The sequence below is a fragment of the Camponotus vicinus genome, unplaced genomic scaffold (assembly GCF_025532165.1).
Source record: "Camponotus vicinus isolate PSW18456_S1 unplaced genomic scaffold, iyCamVici1.0 SCAF_11, whole genome shotgun sequence".
Classification (NCBI taxonomy): domain Eukaryota; kingdom Metazoa; phylum Arthropoda; class Insecta; order Hymenoptera; family Formicidae; genus Camponotus; species Camponotus vicinus.
Window position 1 is genome coordinate 18196167 of NW_028141947.1, and position 22084 is coordinate 18218250.

The 22084-nt window shown below is 39.3% G+C and overlaps 3 protein-coding genes across 16 annotated transcripts; 2 read left to right on the forward strand and 1 right to left on the reverse strand.

Moving 5' to 3' along the window:
- Positions 1 to 114: 114 nt before the first annotated feature.
- On the forward strand, positions 115 to 3789 carry Idh (isocitrate dehydrogenase [NADP] cytoplasmic). Of its 5 annotated transcripts, XM_083082927.1 has the most exons (4): positions 128 to 231; positions 633 to 706; positions 800 to 943; positions 1380 to 3789. In XM_083082927.1, exons 3-4 carry the CDS (start codon positions 929 to 931, stop codon positions 2589 to 2591), a joined length of 1227 nt encoding a protein of 408 aa, XP_082939053.1. In that variant the 5' UTR covers positions 128 to 231; positions 633 to 706; positions 800 to 928; the 3' UTR covers positions 2592 to 3789. The 5 variants fall into 5 exon arrangements, with proteins under 5 accessions (XP_082939050.1, XP_082939049.1, XP_082939053.1 ...); XM_083082924.1 differs by having other exon boundaries at positions 115 to 231; positions 486 to 943; XM_083082923.1 differs by lacking the exon at positions 633 to 706 and having other exon boundaries at positions 121 to 231.
- A 2198-nt stretch (positions 3790 to 5987) lies between these two features.
- Positions 5988 to 18841, forward strand: LOC145962098 (uncharacterized). 10 transcript variants are annotated; one of them, XR_014435814.1, is made up of 11 exons: positions 5988 to 9586; positions 9903 to 10136; positions 10285 to 10485; positions 10571 to 10993; positions 11138 to 11620; positions 12115 to 12402; positions 12855 to 13304; positions 13606 to 13742; positions 13956 to 14071; positions 14151 to 17135; positions 17357 to 18841. XR_014435814.1 is itself a non-coding variant. In XM_083082913.1 (11 exons), the coding sequence occupies exons 2-11, from the start codon at positions 9050 to 9052 to the stop codon at positions 16202 to 16204; spliced, it is 4923 nt and encodes a 1640-aa protein (XP_082939039.1). In that variant the 5' UTR covers positions 5988 to 6544; positions 8679 to 9049; the 3' UTR covers positions 16205 to 18841. The 10 variants fall into 10 exon arrangements, 9 of the variants coding, with proteins under 9 accessions (XP_082939039.1, XP_082939040.1, XP_082939042.1 ...); XM_083082913.1 differs by having other exon boundaries at positions 5988 to 6544; positions 8679 to 9586; positions 14151 to 18841; XM_083082914.1 differs by having other exon boundaries at positions 5988 to 6466; positions 8679 to 9586; positions 14151 to 18841.
- On the reverse strand, positions 18220 to 21432 carry LOC145962100 (large ribosomal subunit protein uL18). Its single transcript, XM_083082928.1, has 6 exons — positions 21289 to 21432; positions 20196 to 20381; positions 19603 to 19737; positions 19171 to 19373; positions 18728 to 18905; positions 18220 to 18486 (listed from the first exon to the last, which is right to left on the reverse strand). The coding sequence occupies exons 1-6, from the start codon at positions 21289 to 21291 to the stop codon at positions 18298 to 18300; spliced, it is 894 nt and encodes a 297-aa protein (XP_082939054.1). The 5' UTR covers positions 21292 to 21432; the 3' UTR covers positions 18220 to 18297.
- Positions 21433 to 22084: the final 652 nt, after the last annotated feature.

Consider the following 22084-nt stretch of genomic DNA (forward strand, 5'->3'; position numbering starts at 1 on the left):
TTTCTAATGTACTACTTACACACTGTTTATTACCAGCGCGAGTTCTGATTGGCTTTCTGCTTTTCTGCCAAGGTGTGAATGCGCCCTGAGGAATACGCTCGAAATTCGAATTCACTCAATATGGCCGCGCTACTAAACGCGGTACAACTTCAAAATAAACAGTCGGAAATCACATTTATATTGTATTTATTTTATCGCAGGACAAAGAGATGCGAAAATAATGACAATAAGGTAAGTTTTTTCGGGGCAATCGAGTTGTAAGATTTGAACTCGCGAGCGAATGCTGGTAGATTCACGGGAACATAATATACATGTGTTTACATCTTCGGTAAATATTCTGATGACATACTCCGAGATAAAAGGTATAAGTCTCTTTTCGATGTCAGTTAGTATCACGATCCTTCTCGGTAAGATTCATCTCGTTTAATTCAGTCTGAGCTAGCAAACTTAGTTTACAAATTTTTTGTTTGGTTTTACGTAATCAGTTAAAACCTCATGACTGGTGCAATTTTTTTCACGAGATAAGACTCCAGTTATCTCCTCTCGAGTTATCTAAACTCGCAAGTTACTGTAAACCATTATCACTAATCGTCGCGTTTACGCGATAAAAAAACGCGTGCGGTCTAAAGAAGAAGAGGAAGAAGACGACGACGACAAAGGTGGGGAAAGGACGGAGCGGAGGGCAGTAAAAAATATATAGGTAGAGGTGGGTGCACACATATTTAAGGCTGCCATGCTTACGCCCCACCGTATCCTCCAGCCGTGCGAACATTTTATAAAGACTATACGCTCGTTACAGTTAGCCAGTTACAGTGTCACATCGTCGTCGCGATTGTTGCTCGCTCGAGAATTTAATCGTCGTCACCTGCTACAAAATCCCTCGTCGGCAGAATCGCTCGTAAAAACACTCGGTGCATCATTTACGACAATGGCGAAAATAAAGGTAAGAGAGTTGCTACAAGTTCTTGCTTGAAAGTGATATGTCATCTGAAGTAAAGAGGAGGGGGAAGGGAAGAGTACATTAATAAATTGCGATAATCATTTTAATGCAGGAGAAAGTGGACTTTATACTTTCGAGATTGCTCAATTTTCATTATCGATATTTCTCAACTTAATAAAATTATAAATTTTATTATCAAAAACAGGATATCACTTGATATATATTATATTTAGTGAAAAATATTTAAACGAGTTTCTTTAAATATTACACTTTAGATGAATATAACGCAATATCTTGAGATATACTTATTTTTATAATTATTTTTAATTTAATATTTATGCGATTGATCTAAAAAAAATTGTCTTTTAAGAAATTATCTTGAAAAAAACTGTCTTTTAAAAAATGCAAGGATTTTTTTAATACTATATATAACTTTCAGGCCGGCCCAGTTGTTGATATACTTGGAGATGAAATGACACGCATCATATGGGATTCGATCAAGGATAAACTCATATTGCCCTACTTAGACATTGAGCTGCATACTTATGACTTGGGTGTCGAAAATCGCGATGCCACAAACGACAATGTGACGGTAGAATGCGCTGAGGCAATTAAGCGTTATAACGTCGGCATCAAATGCGCCACCATTACACCCGATGAAAAACGTGTAGAGGAGTTCAAGCTGAAGCAAATGTGGAAGAGTCCTAATGGTACCATTAGAAATATTCTGGGCGGTACGGTATTTCGCGAGGCGATTATTTGCAAAAATATACCGCGGCTGGTGGTAGGTTGGAAGGAACCGATCATTATCGGCAGACACGCGCACGCCGATCAGTACAAGGCAACGGATTTCGTGGTGCCAGGCCCAGGCAAACTGGAAATCACATGGATCGGCGCTTCCGGCGAAAAGATACAACACACTGTCTTTGATTTTAAGGGTCCCGGTATCGCCCAGGCTCAGTATAACACCGATGAGAGCATACGTGCGTTTGCTCATAGCTCATTCCAATATGCGTTATCGCGAAATTATCCCCTCTATCTGTCTACAAAAAATACGATTCTAAAGAAATATGACGGTCGCTTCAAGGACATATTCCAGGAGATTTACGATAAAGAGTACAAGCAACAATTCGAGGCGAAGAAAATATGGTACGAACATCGATTGATCGACGACATGGTGGCATACGCTATGAAGTCTAACGGTGGTTTCGTATGGTCTTGCAAAAACTACGACGGAGATGTGCAATCGGATTCGGTGGCTCAAGGCTATGGTTCCTTAGGTATGATGACTTCGGTTCTCTTATGTCCGGATGGTCGCACGATCGAAGCCGAGGCTGCCCATGGCACCGTCACCCGTCACTACCGTCAACATCAGCAGGGCAAAGAGACATCCACAAATCCGATTGCTTCCATCTTTGCGTGGACTCGCGGACTATTGCATCGTGCCAAACTCGATAACAACGAGCCTTTACGACACTTTGCTGAAACACTGGAGAAAGTCTGCATAGACACCATCGAATCTGGTTTTTTCACCAAGGACCTCGCCATATGCATCAAGGGTATGGATAATGTCACTAGGGCTGATTACTTGGAAACGTTCGAGTTTATGAACAAGCTCGCCGACAACCTGAAAAAGCAGCTAAATATATGACTCGTTACTCATAACAAAGAATATACGAGTCTACAAGCCAAGTATTAAGTATGCATTCAACAAAAGAAAAAAAGTAATCCTTTTTTTGTGTGGTTACGGGAAAATGAAGGCTTCAATATAAATATATAATATAAAGTTATATAATTACATTTTATATATATATAAAGATTTTTTGTTGCCATAATCAAATCAGTTTCGTGCTACGCATTATAATTGTACTTGATTTAGAAATGTTGATCAGACTACTGCTTTTTTCATAAAACGCGAAATCGAATTGATTATTTTTATTTTTTTCGTATTTGCATCTTTTATACCGATTTTTATGTAATAAAAATATAAAAGACGCAAACATGCGCAAAGTAACAATATTTGATAATGAAAAATTTTAGAATTTTTTAGTTTGACAAAGTAAGAACGATAAATTCGTTCATTTTTGTTATTATTAAATCGATTATTAATTATTAATATATGCGATTGTACTCAAATTATCGTCGATATTCTGTGGTGATATTTTAAAAAATTTATATATTCTTTTAGTACACTAGTTGGTTATATGATATATATAAAATATATATACAATTGTATAAATTTTTAAATAAATTTTTTAAAATCATAAAACGCATTTTACATGCGTTGATATGAGTAATGCAATTCACAATCGTTCGATATTAAAAGAGTTTAATAATTTTTAAATTGTGAAAATTAAATTTCTTAAAAAAATTATAAAAAATTATATATTAAATTTCTTAAAGAAATTATATTTTTTATTTGAGAATACAAGAATCTTTTTGCTTTAAATTTTTGATACATATCTCTTATATAATATTAAGCGATTAAATTGCAAAATATGTACAAATATTAGTTCTTGTATCAAGAATTTGACATAATTATCTAAAAAAAAAAAATAATATCACGCGATCGTGTTACAAATAACAGCCTTATTATCAAAAAAACTCTGTATCAGTTAACTGTTACTAAACTTAACTTTGCGTATAATGAAAAAACGATTACGGAATATTATGCATCGAGAAGTCGGAGTTCTATGAAATAATATAATATTCTATGAAAACAATGAGAAGAGATTCATGGTTTTTCGATAATTTAAATATAATCCATGCAATTTATTGTACATATATATTGCGAAATTTTTACATGGATTCTTTTTCTTAGTGATGTGCGATAATGTAAATCACAATTTTTTATATACATCGGTAAATAATATATCGCAAATTAGAACAGTCAAAGCAAAGAAATCTCGAGGTGGATTTTAATTAATACAATAACGTTTCCAATAATTAGAATAATTAGAGTTCTTAATTTTTTATAGAAAAAGCAGATGTTAAATTTATCAAATAAAAAAAATTAAATAGAAATATTTTAACAATGATTTCAATCTTTTTAATGTGAAGAGTATCAAAATGTAGAGAATGACTTTGATCGGTGTAATAGAAACTCATTCTCTTTGATTCAGAAACATTGAATTTATCGACCTTTGGAAACCTTAATAAATTATGCATACATTATAAGCAACTTTGACTTTAATCTTTTTTACATAATCGCACATTCATTCATATCGCATATATCAACTGACGGTAAATGAATGTGAAATATATTAGCGGACGGGCTGCATTATCGATATGTAATTTTCGATGATTTTATCAACAGAGAGCAAAAGCAAAATATAGACTCGTATAAATAGAAAAGGATTTGCGTTATACAATCTGCCAAAATTTATTTCCGCCGATCGTATAAATACAGGGAATATTCGTTGCACAGTTTAGGTTGCTTTTATTTAATAATGATAATTCATCGACTTTGCATGTATATCTCAGACTAACGATAAGTTCTCGAGCGCCGACTTATTAATTTTAATCTACATACTTATCTACACTTTGCTCGAGCTCTCTTGAAGAGAAGATGTCGACCTCGGTTAGTAATTTGTACGTAAGAGATCGCTCTCTTTTACTTTAGGAAAAAAGATGGATCGGAATAAGATTAAGAGACTAATCCATTTTATTCCGCAAAATATTGGTACAAAATGTTGGTTACATCTAATTTAGCGAGACAGTAAGAAACACGTGGAATTGCAATGAATAATTACAGGAGGAAAAGTTAAATGGCCATGAATTAATGCAACTAATCATATTTTTGTATATTTTTTTGCATCACATGTACGCGCATATCTGGTTTTGTGGAGTATCCTTCTCGATGCGTGCAACGCACACGCATGCACGTGCACACGTTTTACAAGCACGCGTTTGCGTAACCGCCCTGCTAGTTTCCATCAATATTGTTATCGTGGTTACAGCATAACACGCTTCGCTCAAAGAAATCTTGCTGCGTGCTGGTTGTTCGCAAAAAAAAAAAAAAAAAGCGAAATACGAATATATAGAGACACACTATATAATTTCTTTAAAATAGAAGCTGCAAATGCAAAATGTAAATATTTTCTCCAAGGGGTAACACAAACCAGATACTCGATTGTCAGTCCTTTACAATTATATGCTGCAACAATAATAAAAATTAAGAGTTATTTGTGAAACAATTATACGGAAAAATATGTGCTTCATGTTCGGCTATCATTCATCCACATTTTTGCTGGAAAAAAATCGACGTCAAATCGAGGCCCAAAAAAACAGCTTTCGAAACTCGAAAAACGAATCCACTTGCTAATCAAATGAATAAATTGAAAATCATCAGCGTGAACCTGAAGTACGACGATGAGGATCGTGGAGATGTTCTCGCACGTCGACGTCGTTCCGAGTGCAGCTCGTTTTTAAAAGAGATAAACGAAGAATGCGAGAGACGCGAGGAGGAATCGAAATAATGTTACGATATCTCTTTAGACAAAAGTACAATATCTTTTCGAAGTAAAAATTGGACGTGGGACGAGGATGGTATCTCTCCTCGAAATAAGACAAAAGACCTTTCCCAAGAGAGAAAACTGGACCCGAGACAGGACAGAAGAGGATCGCGTTATGGTTGGGCTGAAAAAAAAAAAAAAACAAGCCTACTCGGGTACCATTCCAAAGTTATATACACGATAGGATCTGTTACATAATTAAAGGTCATCGGTAGAGAGTGACGTCATCATCGTCATCATCATCATTCTGATTTTCCAACATCCGCTCTCTCGGAGAGCCGTTCTTTCTCGCAGGAGGAGAGACCGCAGGTAGAGGGAAAGCGACCAAGAGCAAGAGGTTTCTTCCCGGCCTCGCGAATCTCCTCCCGACGTCGGAATTGGAATTGCAGATGGCGCCCAGCCTTGCGCCACTAGCCACCTCGCCATCGCCGCCGTCGCCGTCGTCGCCGCCGCTGCCAGTCGAGTCGACCGCGGGCGCGGCAGAAGGGGGAAAGGGAGGGAAGGGACTGCGCTCGCTCGGCTCCTCGTAGTCTTCCTACGATCCGCTGTCCGCTCCGTCGGCCAGTGTTGATGCCGAGACGACGAGAGGTATTCGCGATCGAAGCCGGAGAGAACGGAAGAAGCTCGAGAGCGCGAGAGTCGGAGCGGAGTGTGAGAGAGAGAGAGAGAGATAGAGAGGAGGGATAGGGAGAATCGAGAGGTGGGGAAATCTAAGGGGAGCCAAAGAGGAGGCTCTCTCTTTTATTTTGTCGCCGTTGAGACTTTCGAGAGACGGAACATCCGATACCTTGCGATCGACGGACGGACGGACGGACGGACGCGGCGATTAGCCACGACGGGTGTCCTCCCGGGCCCTCGTCGATTGGCCGATCGTTGCCGATGACGCGACACTAATCGTCATGCGACGTCGTCGCTCGTCAGCGTCGCCACCGCTCGCTCTACCACGATCGTCTCCGATAGCAAGATAACCTACTCGCGAAAGACTCGCAGACAGTGGCGCAGGTGAACGAAGGTTTGTCTCCGATCGAGCGCCCGATCGCTCCGGTTCGCGTTATTAGATCCGCGACGTCACCCAGATGGCCAGTTGTCTGTGAGTTTGCTGCATCGTGTTGCCAACAATTATTGTATCTATTGGCGATATAATAGCGATACGATTAATCGTATTAATCAACGTGACAATCGTATAATTTATTAATACGATTAATCACGTTTGATTATCCGAGTATCAATTCCCTGTCTATGATCGAGACGAGCGTATATCAACGTGCGTACGAGGGAAATGGAAAGCAACACGTCGCGCGATGGCAGATGGTAGATCCTAGAATCCCCCTCCCTCCCGATCTCGAAGAACCGTAGCCTCGCAAAATGGCCGCCCAATTGATTCCGTGTGACTCGTCTGGTAATCCTATCGTCAATTTCTGGGAGAGGATCATCGGGGTTCGCGACTTATGCCGTCACCGTTATTCGAGCGAATCGATCGAAGTTTATTACGATCCGAGGTTTATTATCATCGGTTTGCCCGACAGTGATTTCTCCGCGTCGTCCAAAATATTGCGTGCGCGCGCGCACGAGTCGAGTAAACAAGCGCCCATCGAGTTTTCCGAGCCGACTCGTCCTGTCCATTTCCGCCCACGCTTCTCTCTACCGGATGTTGTCGGGATGAGAGACTAAAGTCGAACGCGAATGCAGGCACCCTGAAGTAATTTTTCTTAATTTTATTCGACATTGCGGATTCAAATTAATTCCCTCCGAAATTCAAAGGGACTCCGCAGAGTCGCGATGTAATATTTTTCTCAATTTTACGTCAATTTCGGTATCAATTTTTAAGGGCGCGAAGTAGCTGTAACGACTAAAATAAATTTCAAAAATGAAAAAAACAAGGTTCAAAGTATATATTCCTTTGCAATATTTTTTTCAGGTTATATAACGGATAAAATTTTTTTAAAATATATCGCAATATAAATATAAATAAATATCTGTACGCGATGTATATAATAATTTTGCCTCGATATAATTGCCATTTTAATTTTCCAAATATGTCGCGAGAATATTTAAAGGAGACGTAAAAATGACAAAACATCCACGACGCTTCTCTGGACTTTAGTATCGGGCGAATTCTCGAGCAAGCGAATTAACGAGATGACGTGTTTCCTCCGCGAGTACGTCGCGAGCAAGAACGCGTACGTCAGTGGCGCGGGATTAATCATGGCGTCACATGCGGCGCGACGTGGGATTTCTCGCGGCCGTGAAAGCCACTTTAGCTGCTAAATTCGATCTGCTCGCGAATCGCGAGCCAATAATGGCACTCTTTAAATGGTCAGTCGTTAATTCCGTCTCTCTGGCGATCAGTTGACTGCTTTCTCGCGGCGTCTCTCCGTCCGAGTCTGTGGTTTTTACTTCCTGTCGGACGGAAAGAGCGTAAAAAAAAAAGTCTCGGGAGAGAAATTATTTAATCGAATGGCGTCAATCATAATAATAATAAATCGGGGACGATTCGGCATCGATGTCAAAGACGTAGCCATGTTTATCGTTCATTCGCGCGGCGATAAATCGCTAGCAAAGTGTAGGCGCGTGAAAAATTATCTCGTCCAGCCATACAGAAGCGTGAGTTCCTCCGCGCTTGGAGCGAGGGGAACGTACATTTTTCCGCGTACTTTGAACGGAGCACGGCAAGCAGGCTTTATTCGAGAGATAAAGGGATTTCTCGATGTGAACCACTTCCCGGAGAATCGCAGAGATCGCGGAGGAGGGAGGGGGGAAGGAGAGGCCCCGAGTTTAGGCTCCGAACGTTCACCGCGCATGATTTCGCGAGCATGATACAAAGTTGCGTGGTTTGGCACTTGTGCGGCGATATTATTGCGATATCGCGCACCGCGCGATAGGGGCCAGGGATCTCCTCGTTTACCGAGCGCCGAGTAACGATCGAGCGCTCTTGAGACGCGTCTCGTAGATCCGGAACGCGAGGTGGAAGAAAGACAGAGAGAGAGAGAGAGAGAGAAGGATAGGAGAATCGTTCCCTCGTCGAGGCTTCAGACGACGAATTCTTCATCGATAGGGAAAGAAAAAGAGAAAGAGCGATTCCGGGGCAGCTCGCCATCGAAACGCGTCTAGATCGCTTCCTCCTCGTGCCTCTCGGCACAGATGCATGTCCGCGCGCGCGCGCACGCATTCACGCACGCACGCATATCCGCTCGGGCCGTAACGTAAACCGGAATTTGTTGCAGCCACACACGTGACGGCCGATGAGACGAGGAGGACGATGGAAAGAAGAGCGGTCCAGTAGCCGGATGATCGACGGGAACGGGAGCGCTGACGCTGACGGATCGCGATAAGGCAAGGCTCTTTAATCGCTCCGCGCTAGAGCGAGCGTCGCGAGGCGGGTGGACGTTGGAGGAGGCGACGAGAGCGGGGCGCGCGCCGTGCCACATTCGTCCCGCGATCGTGTCGCCGGAAGGCGAGGAGGTTGATCGTGATCGTCGTCGGCGGAAGCCGGAGCCGGAGCCGGAGCCGGAGACCGCCGAATCCGAGGATGACGACGATCGACGAACGCACGAGCGCCTAGATACTGGTGAATAATAATCGTTCCTCGCGCGCCATGTTGCCCGCGGCGGGCAACAAGGGCGAGAGAAGAAATCTGCGCGGAAGCGCGCGACTCTCGTCCAAGATGTCGGGAAGGCCGCCCCGGTTGCGGGCACTGCGACCGCGGTCGCGGCAGCAACGGACGAGGACGGACGCGACGCGCAGATCGGAAGGTAACCTTAAAGGGGCGGCGAGTCGCGAGGAGGAGCTCGACGCGAAGAGATGCGACGAGGAGGAGGAGAAGAAGACCGAAGACGCGGGGAAGACGACCGATATGGAGGGCACTGCGATGGCGAACGAAATGGACGTCGACGACGACAACGATGACGATGATGAGGAGGAAGAGGTGACCATGACCGCCATCACCAACGAGGGGAACCAAGAGGCGACCCCGGACGACGGCGACGATGTCGTTGACGTTGACATCGAGATGAGATCCGAGGGAGAGACGATCGAGCAGGCTTCCTACGAGTGCAAGAGCTGCAAACCCCCGAAAACGCTGCCCGATATCAAGGCCTACTTCGAGCATCTCCGAAAGGAGCACAAGTACAAGGTGAGCGCCACCAGGGAACGGCCGTTCCTCTCCCGTCCGGATTCGTATCCTCGATTGTGTCTCCGTTTTGCGCTCTTGTGTTCGTTTCTTTCTTTCCTTTTTTTTTCTTTTTTTTTCTTATCTCATTTTCTTTTCTTTCCTCCCCCTTTTTAAAGAACGCGAAATACGCGATGAGAGACGAGGCGATACTCTCGACGCGTTACTACTAGACACGATCGCAATTTTCTCTAGTGTGACGACGTATTAAGTGAATCATTCACATATCAAGACAGTACACTCATCAGTTCGCAGGAATATGTTTTATTGTAATTTTTAGGGCAAAAACGGACACAATCCAGTCGAAAATCGTTGCCCTGCGTGTTCGTATGTCACATTGAACGTGAAAGATCTTGAAAATCACCAAAGAGTGCATCATTTGAAAAGAAAATTCTTTCGCTGCGCAAAATGCGATTATATGACGCACATCAGAGCGCGTTATACTAAGCATGTTAAATATCATTCTATGCCAATGATCAAGTGCGATGCTTGTGATTTTAGTTCAGCGTATAAGGTTTGTTCCTTCATAATCCTACTTGGTTTCCGAAAGATGAGTGATTATACGTCACAAATTTTCCAGGATTACGGAGAGAAGCTTGCGATTACTTTAAGATTATATCTATATTAATTATATGTGTGTCTCTTTTAACGCTATTTTTCAGTGGAATCTAGAAAGACACATGCGGAATCATGGAGGTGGAGGTGCTTTCAAATGTCGCGCTTGTAATTTTACCGCTGATATCCGTCAGAGCTTAACGGTGCATGAGTCGTATCATCACGACCCACCTGTGGGTCATGTCAACCGCAAAAGTAATAATGCTTTTGAACGTAAGCCACGAAATAGTCCGAAACGTTATAATCAGGTAACGTAAGGCATATGCAATTGTTATATTCTCTGTTTAAATGCATCGATCAGTCGTGTTAAATAGCGTTTGATATTTCTGTTAGGTTGGAGCCAGTGATTTTCGAGCAACGTTCAATAAAACTGGAAGTACAACCACATCGGCCAACTCTACCGATTCGTTTGTATCGGATCATTCGTTAATTTCGTTAGACGATAAGAGAAGCGCTCTAGCCAGTGCCGAATGCATCGCGTTGAAATGCGAAGAAAAGGGATGTCAATTTATAACAGCTTGGGATTCCGAGATGCAGCGTCATTTAGCGGAATGTCACGCGCAACCCAAGCCAAGGAAACCACTGCCACGATTAATTCCATTAAGTTTAGCTAATTCTAAGCCCAATAATACGATTGGCAATAGTAGTAGTGGACCACCCACGACTCTGCTAAAAGTTCCACGAGTCAGAGTGAGGCCCGAGCTGGCGCAAATTGCGAGGGATACAGAGCTGGCCAAAATGTATGGAAATAAAGAGGTTGGTTGGGCGAAAAAAATTTGCTTTCTTGTTATATAAAACGTGAATGTGATATACATAAATAATTAATACATACTGTTATTTATACTTTTATCACAGAGTGTGTCTTTATCTTATTACTATATCTGTCATTTAATTTTTCAGGCCGCGAATTCGAAGAGGGACCTCAATACTGCGGCCGGTATATTTGAGAGAAAAAACGCTTCCTTCTTCGATAAACTTAAGGAAAAACTAACGACGACGGCGACGTCGATTAATAATAACAGCGTGCCAGAGGTAGCTGTAAGTAGCGACAACAATTTGAAATGCTGGTGTACGTTTAAAGCTAGTAGCATGGAGGAGCTAGCTTGCCACAGACAAACACATCACACTGCGCTCAGTGTATCCGTGGGTACGACACGTTGTCCTAAGTGTAGAAGACGTTGCAAGAGTACGACTGATCTTCAAGTGCACATGCAATGCTGCCATTCGCGCAACGACACATCATCGTTCATCGATAGTAGTTTAGAGAAAGTAACCAATTGTTCGGACGTCCGCATGACCTCGTCTTATCGTGGTGAATACACTTTCCCATCGCAAATGGATTGGGACGCGAATCTCAGAGGACTAAATTCTTCTGGATCCTCGGTACAGTGCTTGATGATAATGATCTATGTATATGTGATAAGAAAATTATTACGCAAAACAGATTTCGCGATTCTCTACGGAAATCATCGCAAAGTCATATAAAGCAGTTGAAAAGTTGTTTGTGGGACACGGGCGTTTTTATAGGAATTCTATGTGAAGCAAATATTTTTTTTATCGCTATGTGAATATTCATTTTAGCCATGTATTTTATAATTTCTATTTTCTGTAAAATAGTTAAAAGTCTGTAATACTATTAGTGCTAGTGTTGGTAAAGCATATATCATAGAGGTGTGCAGAAGTCTGTGTATCGCGAAATGTTGACTAGAGAATGTTGATTAGAGCCTTATTTTTTTTTCTCTTCGTTTATTATTAAGAATGTGCTTTACATATTGCATAGTGGATGTCGAGCATCTCTCTTCTAGTTTGTTACTAGTTCATTATCATGTCATTACTGACATTTTAAGTTTGTTGCGATAAAAAAAAACTTTTATCAGGTTGAAGGTGGTCCGACACATCCGAGCGGGCGGCGAGTATTCAAATGTCCCCATTGTCCGTTTTGGGCTTCCACCGCAAGTCGCTTTCACGTTCATATAGTCGGTCATTTAAACCGGAAGCCGTTCGAGTGTTCTATGTGCGCGTATCGTTCTAACTGGCGATGGGACATCACAAAACATATTAAACTTAAAGCAGCTAAAGACGCAGTGCATACGACCGCCAGAGTGCTCATGACGGATGAGACAGGTCGACGGAATTATTCCAAGTATAACAAATATCTCGCACAGGTGAAATAATGAATCTTAATAGTTACATAATAGAATAATTCATTGATTTATATCATATCGAGCATAGTAATTTAATATGCAATAATTTGACTTGCGAAAGAGATGACAGAATCTCGGCACCACAATTCGGCCACGGCGCTCAAACGCCTTGATTGACACTGACACTCATTATAAGCATATTCTTAGTAATTATAAACGGAAAATATCGATTCTATCTTTTCTTATGAACGTTTTAGATTGATATTTTTGAAAATTATATAAAAATCTTTTATGTAAATTATGTATATTATTAATTATGTAAAAAACAAAACTGATTTTTCATTAAGAATGCGATACAAAATTTTCAGCGTAGATGTAGTTTGATAATATTTCATAGCATATTTCATGTATTTTATTACATTCGATATCTCGTTAAATGCGAAATTCACGGCGCAATGTTTTCTGTGATTCAGGTAGAACAACAACCGTGGGATGAGGATCATATGGAGGAACGTAGCATAGAGGAAACCAACTCTGAGGAGCTTGCCTCGACAAAATTATTAATCGTAGACAACAAAGAGTACGTTCCGACGATTGATCTCGCGTCGCAATCTCCCGTCACGATCTTGCCGTCGAGCGAGGCGAATCAGAACGGTCATAACGTGGACGTGAGTTTGCGACCTCCACCACCGCTTAAAGCTGCAGTCAAGAGTCGTGGACAGTCTCTGCTGAAGAACAATCCAATCACGATACATACCACTAGTGGTGGCGGTGCGCTCTCTATATCAACAGCGACAGATGAAAACAAACGTATTCAGTGGAAGTGTAAACGTTGCAATTTTCGAGATTTCAATAAAGACACCGTCTTGTTGCACGTTAAGTCTCATTACGAATCTACTGATCAAGAGCCCACCGAAGAAAGGGTAAATTTTACTACCAATTATATTTTATTTCTTGCGCTCGTAAAGCGCTCGTACTCATACTTAAGTATTCCACCTGACGAATGACGAGTGCTTTGAAAAAAGAAAAAAGATTTAAGTGCGATAGTTGTGCAGATAATTAAATAATATAAGCGAAACAACACTACTATTAAATACAACAATAGTTGATGAAGAATAAGAAATATTCTTCTCCCTTGCTTTTAATCTTTATATCTTTACATCTATTTAACTAAATCGAATTTAACCAAATCGAATTTAATGCGCTATTTTCTCTTTTTCACAGGATCCATTTGATTGTGGAGTTTGTCCCTTTTCAGCACCAGACGCTGCGACTCTATCTCTTCATAGGATGCACCATCGACCAAACTTGGAAGCTATATTCAAATGCTATCTTTGTCCATACTACGTTAGTACAAAGGCGTATGTGTCGCTGACAATGCATTTTATGAACATGAACATCTTTTTTTTTTAATGTCGGATAATAGTTTAGTGTTTTAAAATATCAGTTATTTAGTTTATTTTTTTCTTTAATATTAAAAAGTGCGCATTAACTTTTAGATTTTTATGTAAAGCAAAGTACTAAAAAAAGTGATATTCTAATATATATAACACAATCTCTATTTGTTGTCACAGAGAACTGTTGGAACACGCTAGACTTCACGGGGAAGAACTGGCATCTATTCATCAGCAAAACATGGATTCACCAAATTCCAAGAATAAATTACAACAAGTGTCAATTTCCGACGTCGGTAAGTTCATAAATTGCACCTTCAAATCGAAACATTATATTTCGAACACTCGTCGCGATTTAAAATGTTTCTTTTACAGGCATATCTCGAACAAAGAACGAAACATCTGTAGAACAAGTGATTCAGATAACGTCGCGTAACAATGTAACGACGGTTTCAAAGTCCGCGTCGGGAGTAGTTCCACCGCCGCCACCACCACCGTCGCTTCTCCTAGATACCCGCGCTCTTCCAGACGCTCCGCTCGTTTGGGTATCGCGACCAGATGGCACGTTAACAAAGATGCTCAAGTGTCGTCATTGTCCCTATGTCTCATCGCGTCGTGCAGAAGTGCGCGACCACGAGACGATGCACGTAGATACACCGGCTCATGGTCCTTTAATTGCTTGTACGGATTGTAGCTTCACCTGCGCGCGTCGGGAAATTATGATCGCGCATACGGAGATGCACGCAGGGTCTTTGGGTACTGTTCACTGCCTAGTGGATGAGACACGGCCCGATTCTCAACAGGCGAATGATCTAGCCACTCTACTCGGCTTGACGCATACTCCAGTATTGGGCACTGAACCTGATTTACATGACTCTCGTTTGGTGCATTGTTGCGGCAAATGTCCGGCGCGATTCCTATGTGAGAAGGAATTGCGCATTCACCTGCGCTATCATACCACAGAACTAGCGCATTCGTGCCAATGGTGCTCATACGCGGCGCGTCAGTCGACGCATCTGTTGGCTCATCAAAAGGCGCATTCGAGCGAGTATCAAGAACGCACCAAGTATTTGTTATCTCTTTACGGGCATTCGCAACGTTATCCGCCACCTGCGACAGCGTGCGTAGAGGCAGCGGCGAATCAGGAGAGCAACAATAGTTCTGCGCCCAACGTTGCATGGATCGTCGTCGAGATCAATGAAAATGTAAACAGCAGCGCCGTGTCGACCGTTCAAAGGACTGGAGGAAACCAGGTATTTACGTGCGCTAAATGCCCAGCGCGCTATTTCAGGCTAGATGCCTTAGAGTACCACATGACTCTGCATGGTTCGAACAATCGATTCAAATGCAACGATTGCGACTATTCGTCAAAAACGACACAGAACCTCGTCAAGCATCAGGTGGTACATCGACGACACAACGAAATCGACGGCGAAATGACAGCAACGACACCGTCGACTACCATTACAGCTACCTCTTCCGTTTCAGTTTCCGCCCCTACCCTATCTGTGCAACCGCCACCGGATCCGCAATTCGGTATCTTCATGCGCGGTAATCCCAATTTTGTCTACCAAGGTTATCTGCGGAACGGCCGTTTGAAGGAAAAACGCTACAAATGCCACAAGTGTCCGTCCGCTTTCGAGAAACGCGAGCAGTACAGGGTCCATCTAACACTACACGGCGCCAAGCAGCGGTATCGTTGCGACACATGTGACTATTCGGTCAAGTACTACGCGAATTTTATACAGCATTTAAAGAAGCATCAGGCAAACGCGGAAGCGCAAGCATCGCGCAGACAGTTTGAGGATGATCGGATCTCCGTGGACAGCGACAGTATCGCCGACGTAACTGTCGCGTCTTCATCGCGCAAATCCTCGCGATCGTCTGTCGTTGTATCTTCCGGTAACAATGTCACAAATACGTTGCAACCTTCTAATCAGGATAAGCAGAGTCTGCTGCTGATGCAGAAGAAGGGTATCATCTCCGCAACGGGTGAGGCCGATGCGGAAACGATCCGTTGCCTCAGCTGCCCATTCTCCACCACCGATAAGGACGTGATGGACGCGCACAAGCGTCGCCACGGCATTGAGCGCATGACTCCGCCATGTCCGCATTGCGATTATATTCCGCGAAAGGATGAGAATATTGGCGAACACATCAGACTGCACTTTACGAGATTGTATAAACCCGAATCATATCTCATTGTCGAGCTGCTGACGCTGATGATGGAAAAGATACCAAAAGTGAACGGCAAAGAAGAGGAGAAGGGAAGACAACGGGTGAAAGAGCTCTTGTTCAAGGAATGCGCCGATGGCAGATTTTTGCCGCTTACCGAACCGCACTCTCTATCTCTAGGTACTTCAACCGTGAACAAGAGGGTTATTGTGGATCCAAACACGGGCGAAACTAAGAATAATCTTGCTGCGTAAATCGAACATTTTTATTCAACGATTATGGTCGCGCGGACACTTATGTGTCCATGGCATATTTTCACGCATTTTTCTATGTAAGAGACTGATCCGAAATAGATGATATAGACTTGGCGAATTATAAGTTAGTGCGCATTGTAAAAATCAACGATTTTGTTTTTTTAAATAATTGATCATTTAAAACAGAATTTATCAAAGTTCATTAATTAGAAGACAGGATTAATTATGAATGATGAAATAAATTTCTATGAACATATATATATATATATAGATTTGTTACATGTAATAAAGTAGTATTAATCTTTTCAGTCATATTTTATAGGTACCGCGCGCTTTACATTACATTTTTGCATTCATTATTGATACATTATTTAGTAACTTTGAACAACATGAATATGTGAATATATATTCTACATGCAAACTTAATAATGTTGTATGCTATATTTTGTTAATCTATGACCATCATTATTGTAAATATTTATTTGAAACTGTCGATCTTGTACAATACAAAATGTGTACGATAATAAATGCTCACACAGTGTATTTATGTATATATACATATATATATATATATGTTATTATATATATGTATATATATGCATATACACATGTTATATTGAGGTATGTAATATATATCTGAATATATAAAGTTATGACTACAATCCGGATAATTAAAACTATTCGAATCTCAATATCCAAAAAATTGAATTTATCCGAATTTGCAGATTTTTAGTTCTAATCTGAAATTATTTACTAGATAAAAATAAGAAGACTATATATTGCAATGCATATGTTAAGTTTGACTGATATATGTATGTACATTGAAATAGAAATTCTGGAATACTTTATAGAAATGTGTGTACGATCGATGCCCAAGATTGTCGAAATAATTTTTATCTAAATTTCCATCTTGTGGCTGACATTTTTATTGGCAAGTTTATTTTTATTTATACAAATTGCAAGTATATGATGTAGCACAAGAGATAACATATCTCTAGTCTTATCGCTTCTATAGACTCCGCTTTTTTTCACGGTTCGCTGCGTCATCTTTACTAATGTAAAAAGTGCAAAACAATAGTTGAGAATAATGAATCTATTAGATCTTTGTTCGTATTTAACTTTTTATTTCTTTTAACTGTCTTCTTTCTCCAGCTGTCTGCAAATATGCATCTACTTTGTTCAAAATGCAGAAAGTGCAAACGGAAATCCACTCTACAGGCGTCAACGTTGTGGCGACACAATATCCTTTGCTAATGTCATTGAACTACATATTGCTATATATAAACTCTCTGGAATGGGAACTGCCGTGCTATGTATGTACTATATAAGTGAATAGCGAGCTTGAGATAGGTAGATTTCCAGGGCTAGGTGTCTCGCTCCCACGTATCTACGCATATGCGCACATCTGTGACAGGAAGCAGATCTAAAAGGACAAAGTGAGATACCTAGTCCTGACGAGTATTCTCTCTTGGCTCGCGAAAAGCTATTCAGTTTCCATTCTATAGTTTATATGTATTGTCAGACTTCTCCCTGGCTCACGTCCGCTTTCTCATGCGCCGCGTCGGATGGTATGATGCAAAATGGATAAAATTTATCAAAATTATGAATTTTTTAAATATTGTATCATATTGCAATATCATTGTGATTATCACACATTTAAAATAATAGATTGTATATAAAATATTTCATTAAAAGTTGAAAATTCAGAATAATTTATTTATATCATTTGATAGCACAAGAGAAAATAAAAAAATGATTAATCAGAAGTTTAATGCAAGATACAAAAGATTAATTTTAACGCGGACTAAGAGTATCTTCCTTACATTTAACAATGGATTTTTACCACAGAAACAAATATATAAGAGCGATTCAAGTAATTTTGTTATTACTAACAAAATTAAATTTTATGTAAAAATTTTCATTATAAAGTCAACCTGTATCTCCTGACAATAATTTATTAAAAAAAAAGAATCAAAATACGTAAATATGTAATTACAGTTTATAAACTCATCATATATATTAGGTTTTCTTTATTCTTCATTCATATAAACACAAGTTTGTGTATCATAAATATGATTTTGATAGAAGAATAGTTACACTTCTACTTCTTCCAAGGTCTTGAGGAATGAAGCTTTCTTCTGAGCCACACGATTCTTCCTCTCGGACAAAGATAATTTTGCGCGATTCCATCTCTTCTTAACAGGTTCCTTTTCTCTCGTTAATTTCTTGTGTTCTGGATCAGCACGGATTGCTTCGTGAGCTTTCTTGTATATGTTCTCGATCTATTAAAAAAATACATTTTTCATATCTCTATACTTATCTAATATGCATTTAGCAATAATGTAACATAGGTTTATTTTGATAAATGCAGTAATGCATTCACATTTAACCAATGAAAATTGCTATTGTCCAACTGCGACACTACATAGATTTAATTAATCTAAACAGTAATTATAGTTGGACGTATATATGTATATTAAAATAATATAAATATATATTTAAAATTGCAATATAATTGCTTACATCATTCGCAGAGATGCCGTGCTTAATGTATTGTGAAAATTGTCTCTTGAAAGCTTCGTCGTCCTCTTCTTCCAGAGTTTTCATATAGTTTGCAACATGTTGACCAAATATATGCTGTCTGTGCACTTCTGCATTGAATGATTTCGATTCAGGATCGAATCCAGGAAATCTCTTGGTACTGTAGAACAATAGTAGTAGTAGTAATTTGAAGTATTTTGAAGTATAATATTTTGAAAGTCGATATTGTCAGAAAGATTTTTATTTAATTCTATTATATTTGTATGTGAAATTTACTAGATCGCCATTATAAAATATAAAAATAAAAGTAAATTTCAAAACAAGAATATATTCCATACAAGAAAAAGGAAAAATATAAAATTATTAGATTTAATGTGATATAAATCAATAGCAGAATTAAATGACACGTATGACTCTTTTTTTACCTGTGAGGAATATTGAGACCGCCATCTACCGCACCTTTCATGGCACCGAAAACTCGGGCGCCTGTTGTGGTGCGCATAAGTCCCGTATCTAGATAACATCTGAAGGCACCTGGGCCGTCGTCCAATTCTTCAACATTATATTCATCACCGGTCACGTCTGTACTACCCACATATAAAGTATCCAATCCCAACTTTTTAAGGAGCTACAAGAATAAAATAATAGATTTTAGCAAATCATATAAGATGCTAGTTTTTTTTATACAATTGTCTAATATTGTATAATATTTTTGCTAATCAGAATATATATGCAGGGAACAATTGCGTTTTCTTCAGTGAAACATCAAAGTGAGCTAGGTGTTTCATCATGTTAGCAGTAATGTTGCAGATATTATACATATTTTTGCAAAGAAAATAGAGAAAAATATGACTTACCCTTCTGGCTAAGAGCAAACCAGTGCAGTAAGCAGATGCATAGTTGGTGAGACCAACTTTAACACCATATTTGGGGAGTTCATGGCTGTAAGCAGCACACACAATCCTATCTCCTTCAATTCTCGAATAAGCAACCTTGAGAAAAGATTTATTATTAGCTAATTGTCGATTTTTTGCATAAATAATACATACATATATACATACACACACACAATATATATATTTCATATATTCATATAATATATATTAGGTGAAAATTATAATACATTGGAAAATATAGTATATTTCTCTATATTCTCGACCAATTAAGCTTTTATAATCTGGCTTTTTGTAGTGCTGTTTCAATACTAAACATTGACCATTTGATTATGCAAAACAAAAATTGCTAGTGAAATTGCAGTCAAATGTCTGCAATTTCACTAGCAATTTTTGTTTTGCATATACATGTATATATATATATTGTGTGTGTGTGTGTGTGTAATACAAATAGCAATTAAAATAAAAGTCGAGAATAAAGAGATTGCTTAGCTCTAATAGGTCTAAATTACACATTTAATTTTAATTAAATTTATGTTTATTATCATTCAATTTACCTGGCATGTAATATCCTTATTAGAAAGACGTACAATTAATCTATACTTGGGTGTATTGTATTTGTTTTTGTCTTGAATAGTTAATCTTTTGCGAGCGTAATAATCGGTCTTTCCCTCACGACGCCTCTTAAACTTAACTTGATAACGCTTGAAGTACTGCTTATTCTTGACTACTTTGACAAAACCCTATACAAGAGCACACAGGTATTAGAATAAGATCAGATAAAAAAAGGCTTCAAATTATTTAATTATTAATTTTTGAATAATTATTAATATTATTGATTTTAATATTTCAGATAAGTCAACAGTAGGTTAAGTTTTAATAATTTCTACACAAGCTCGAATTTTTTTATCATAAAGTAAAAATATATTTTTTTTAAATAAATAAGCATATAATTGCACAATGTATATAACTAAACACTTACATGATTAACTTTCGACAATTAGTTTTAATCTCTTAATATTTCATAAATATATTCTGATATTTTTGCTAATCAGACTATATATAGGGAACAATTATATTTTCTTCAGTAAAACATCAGCGAGCTAGGTGTGTCATCATTTTAGCAATATATATCAGATACATATATTCTTTCGGAGGTTTACAGTAAATAAATACTTGATAAACTTAAGATATCAGACTTATTATTTTAAGGGATTTAAGGAATATAATATGTAAACTTATTATTTAAGGGATATCATTCTCTCTAAATACTATTTCTATTGCTAACAGGCAATATACATCATATCTTAAAAACTTATAAAACTTAGAGTAGCATATAAAACTTAGAGTTCAATGAGCCAAAGAAAAAGTACATATATATATATGTATATGAAATTAAATATATAATTGGAAATTATAAATATTGATGGCTAATTAAAGCCTGTCAAATAAAGATATATTATTTCACAATTTTAAAACTATATAAAGAAAATGTGAATCTCTTTGTGAAGTATCTTTCCAGCATGCGACAAATGAATCTCTCTAAAAAATAGACATCTTGTCTTTTTGTCGATTTCTAATGAATAATCCATGTATATTAAAGTTTAATTTGACAAATAAGCCATATATTAAGAGAAAAAATCCGCTTACCATTATATCAAGACGATTTTAAGATTGCACGAAATACGAGCACTCCTAAAAACGGGCCGTGCAAGGCACGTGCAAGGTACAGAAAGAGGAAGTCGAAACCAGTTTTTAGAAAAGGCTCAAGCTAAAGGCGCATTCACACTTTGGCAGAAAACAGAAAAGCAGAAGCCAATCGGGAGCGTCCCGTTTGATCACGTTGCGATTGACCACAGCCAATGGCCGCATTCAGCAGACTCAACCGCTAAGTAGCAATCGAACATGATTGGTTTCTACTTTCAGGTCCGACCAATCAGCGTCGAATTAAATCGGAAAATCTAGTAATGTTGCCCAATTGTTGAGTCTGCTGAATGCGGCCAATGGCTGCATTCAGCAGGAAAAGCTGCTTTGCATTGTTGTAAAATTCGTGAATCTGATTGGTGTATGCTCTTAGGTCCATATTCTGAATCTTCTTTTATCGATAAAAGTGCCTCTAAAAGTGGCTTATAAGCCTTCTGATTGGCTATAAGCCAATTTTAGAGGCACTTTTATCGATAAAAGAGGATTCAGAATATGGACCATAGATTCAGTCAAAATTAAGAGCATACGCCAATCAAACTCACGAATTTTACAACAGTTGCAAAGCAGCTTTTTCTGCTGAACGCAGCCAATTATCGACCTGTGCCTAGGGTAACCAGTAACGATTGACCAATCAGAGAGTCCTATTTTGAATTGGCCAATTGGCGACGTGGCACTTGGGTGCCACCCAAGCCAATCACAACTCGCGCTGGTCAATCAAACGCTTCAAAGCATCCAAAGCGTC